The sequence below is a fragment of the Triticum urartu genome, unplaced genomic scaffold (genome assembly GCF_003073215.2).
Source record: "Triticum urartu cultivar G1812 unplaced genomic scaffold, Tu2.1 TuUngrouped_contig_6793, whole genome shotgun sequence".
Taxonomy (NCBI): domain Eukaryota; kingdom Viridiplantae; phylum Streptophyta; class Magnoliopsida; order Poales; family Poaceae; genus Triticum; species Triticum urartu.
In genome coordinates this window covers 1-3,595 of record NW_024117582.1, presented here as the reverse complement: position 1 = coordinate 3,595, position 3,595 = coordinate 1, and the positions used below count along the sequence as shown (strand labels likewise).

The 3,595-nt window shown below is 43.8% G+C and overlaps 1 protein-coding gene across 1 annotated transcript; it reads left to right on the top strand.

Annotated features, from left to right (window-relative positions):
* Positions 1-656: 656 nt before the first annotated feature.
* On the top strand, positions 657-3,241 carry LOC125531093. Its single transcript, XM_048695500.1, has 4 exons — positions 657-1,132; positions 1,258-1,447; positions 1,922-2,137; positions 2,812-3,241. Exons 1-4 carry the CDS (start codon positions 717-719, stop codon positions 3,043-3,045), a joined length of 1,056 nt encoding a protein of 351 aa, XP_048551457.1. The 5' UTR covers positions 657-716; the 3' UTR covers positions 3,046-3,241.
* Positions 3,242-3,595: the final 354 nt, after the last annotated feature.

Genomic DNA, 3,595 nt, shown 5'->3' with positions numbered 1-3,595 from the left:
TGCTTTTTCCAGATCATGGTGTGTGATGTCTACATGTCGTGAAACATCGACATGACCGTGCGTGATACACGATCCACTTTGTCTCTTCTGACACAACTTTATTTGCTTTTTTTTCGTTTGGCCACACACAGGCTGCCTATATGGGGGTCTGCTCACTGTAGGGGGTCGTGTATCACGCACGCCACCTTGCGTATATCTTTGTGCGTGTTATAGATATGGACCAGGTTTTTGATATATAGATATGTTCCAGGTTGCTGCGCATGATACACGACTCCCATTGCTGCGGGTGATACACGACTCCCTTTGTCGTCAGTTAACTAGTGGATGTAATTAAGCCTTGGGCTGTGCCTTGCCGTGTGTGCATATTATCACTTTATCCCATATAGTCGTCCCGTCAGTCGCATGCATCCATCCTCTTTTTCCGGAAAAAAAGAAGCAAAAGGTCATGCTGGTCCCACCACACATTGCGACGAGGTCCCACCACACATGGCGCTCCTGCGTGCCGCATGCCATCTACTGGCTGACGCACCCCTCCGTCGCCCACAAGGGGCCCAGCCCGCAGCACGCCTCGTTCTTGTTTGAGCAAGCTTGCAGTTCGGTCCGGGGCTATAAATAGGAGTACGTACGCATCTGTGTTTTATCAGCTTTCATAGAACAGAAAGACAACTTACACAAGTTGAGTCAAGTACCGCACCGCCACCACTAGCTAGCTAGCAATGGCCTGCACACCCACCGAAGAACCCACCATGGAGACCTGCGGCGACGACGTCTCCGACCCAACCATGGAGATCATCGGCGTCCTCTCTGATGTCTCCATGGCGAGCAGAAGCCTCCCCGTAGGCGTCGTCTCCACCAATTTCAAGGTCACTCGTGGCTTCGGTGGAATCACGGAGAACGCCAAGGTGAACGTCGACAGGCTGTATCTGCGCCAGATCATGACGGGCTGGGACGCGAATCAGTCAGACGTGATACAGCCCAATGCCGTGACAGGGCTAGGTAAAACTGCTGTGAACAACTGGGGTGTCTATGACGGTGCTGGCTCCAAGGCTAAACTTGTTGCCAAAACGCACGGCATGCACACACTTGCCGGCAAATGGAGCAATTGGTTCACCTTGGCGTTTGTGGTCGGAAGGCACGTAGAGTAACTCTTATCGTTTGGTTCCACTGTTTTTATTTTACATGTAAGGCCAATAATACATGAGAGTCTATGGGGCATGAAACCACTGCTGAGAATGGTTATATATATTGTGCATGCAGGTTCGAAGCGTCCACTCTTCAGGTTATGGGAGCTAATGATGAGGATGAAGCAGATAATGACTGGGCCATTGTAGGTGGGACCGGTGAATTCGCAATGGCTCGCGGTATCATTCGGAGAAGAGTATATAGTATAACAAACAGTACATTAACACATGCGCTTACTATTGAATTCTTCTGCCACATGACGGAGGTAAGCGTGTAATTAATTTCAGCTCGTCCTCTTTGCATCATATATTCTAGCTCAAGTGGTGTCGTTATCTGATCAGTTTGCATTATATATGCAGTAAAATACTTATCGTTTCTTTTCTGTTATTTCAAATCGAGCTCATTGTTGGAATATGTTATACGCTGCGGACCGCTACTATCATGTTAGTCTCAGTTACATAGCCTAGTAGGTCCTGTTTTAGCCTGTAAATACAAACCCCACCAAGGGTTCATTTGTAGCTCCTAGTAGTGTTTTTGTAAATACAAACCCTACCGTGAGACATAAAGAGGACCTGGTCTCCCAAATCCCCCTATAAAAGGGGTTGAGGGAGGAGAGGTGGAGGACTCTTCATTTTTGCCCTATGACTCTGTTTGGCTCTCTCCTTTATTCCTTCACTCCCTCATTTTGTTGGGCTAAACCAACAATCGTGAATCATGATGCCTGATCCTTCATATTCAGGTCGTCCCTTCACCTACAAAGAGAGGAACAGTTGGTGGAAATAGAGGCACCCTGCCCCGGGAAATGGAAGGCAAATCCCAACGTCTTGAAAATGTGACAATCTACCATGTAGGTGCAGTTGAAGGGTTTCAATTTTCCTACGTTGACGAAGACGGGAAAATCCGCACCACTGATACTTGGGGTCGAGTACATCCTGATCCTTTGCGCAAGACCGAAGTGAGTAGATTTCATATTTTGCTATGCATGTGGGGCGCGGTTGTTTTGCAAATCATGTTATAATTTATGCCTGGCTTCATCATGAAAGGACGGTGCAAATCTATGTTTGGTTAGAGCTAAACTAACCTAAACTTGACATCAATTTATGGAAAATATTATCAAACGGTATGACTCCAAATATAGGTATATATATAGTATAATGAAAATATATATTACTTGTAAAATCATACTCACTACGTTTTTTACATGTCGTATTAGTTTTGTTATAAGTCAAACATTTGTATCTTTGACTATATAGATTCATAACATATATAAGATTTGTTTTTTAGATTTACTATGAAAAATACTTTTATAGTATATAATTCATATATATGTTGTGAAACTATAAGGATGTTTTGAAAATGATTAGATGGTTATTAATGTTTGACTTAAAGCACTGCGACCTTTGAAAGAAAAGAAGAGAGAGGGAGTACGTATAGTTGCTTATTTAGTGATATAATGTAATATCTTTTTATGGAAATTAAGATAGTTTGACCTAACATTATTTTAGACTTATATCTTTTTTGGGAGGTATGGAGTTTGTACCTATGTATATCTTTTGTTCTATCACCTAATTAATAAATACTTGATGATATATCTTTTTTCCTCTTAACTTATTATGTGTTGTTTTACAGATAAAGTTTGGCCCATCAGAGTTTGTGAAAAAGATCAATGGGGCTCAGAGAGGAGGCGAGGGCTGGCTGTCAAAATTTGAGATCGTCACCACCCACAAAACGTATGGTCCTTTTGGAGCTGACAACGGCACTCCAAATTTCAGTTATACCGTGCCGGAGGACGAGACGGTGGTGGGCTTCTTCGCAAACACTGATAACATTTTCGTCACTTCGATTGGTGTTTATACCATCTAAATCATTCAATATTCGACCCTGCGGCAGCCTGCAGTTACCTACATGTTCCTTTTAATCATCAGAGTGTTTGATTTCTTCCCGTTTCCGCTGTTCCAGCAATAAGATGGCTAGCTAACAAGGGTGTGTCCCCCTTGTCTATGCCTATTGCATTGTGATCTTTCATAATCAAATCGGTCGTGTAACATCTTTCTTTTTCTCTTTCGCAATGTTCAATGATGTTTCCAGAGATTGTTTACTTCGGAATAAAACAGATCGTATTGATATGATAGTAAAGTAGAATGAGTAATCACGTTCATGTATTTCCATATCCATATAGCATCAGCCAATCCGCGTCTTCCCAAGCGTCCTTGTTGCTGTTTATTAGGTATGGTCGCCCTAGCGGTGCTACGCCGTGTGCACCTCTATCACTATATCACTGCTATTGATGGCGACTGACCCATGGTCTCGTGCTAGTCCACAGCGTCCTACACTCGTGCACAGTTTCCGCGCACCACGACCGCCCTGTTGCCAATACCCGCCAGTCTCATCTCATGGTTTCTGGTCCAACCTT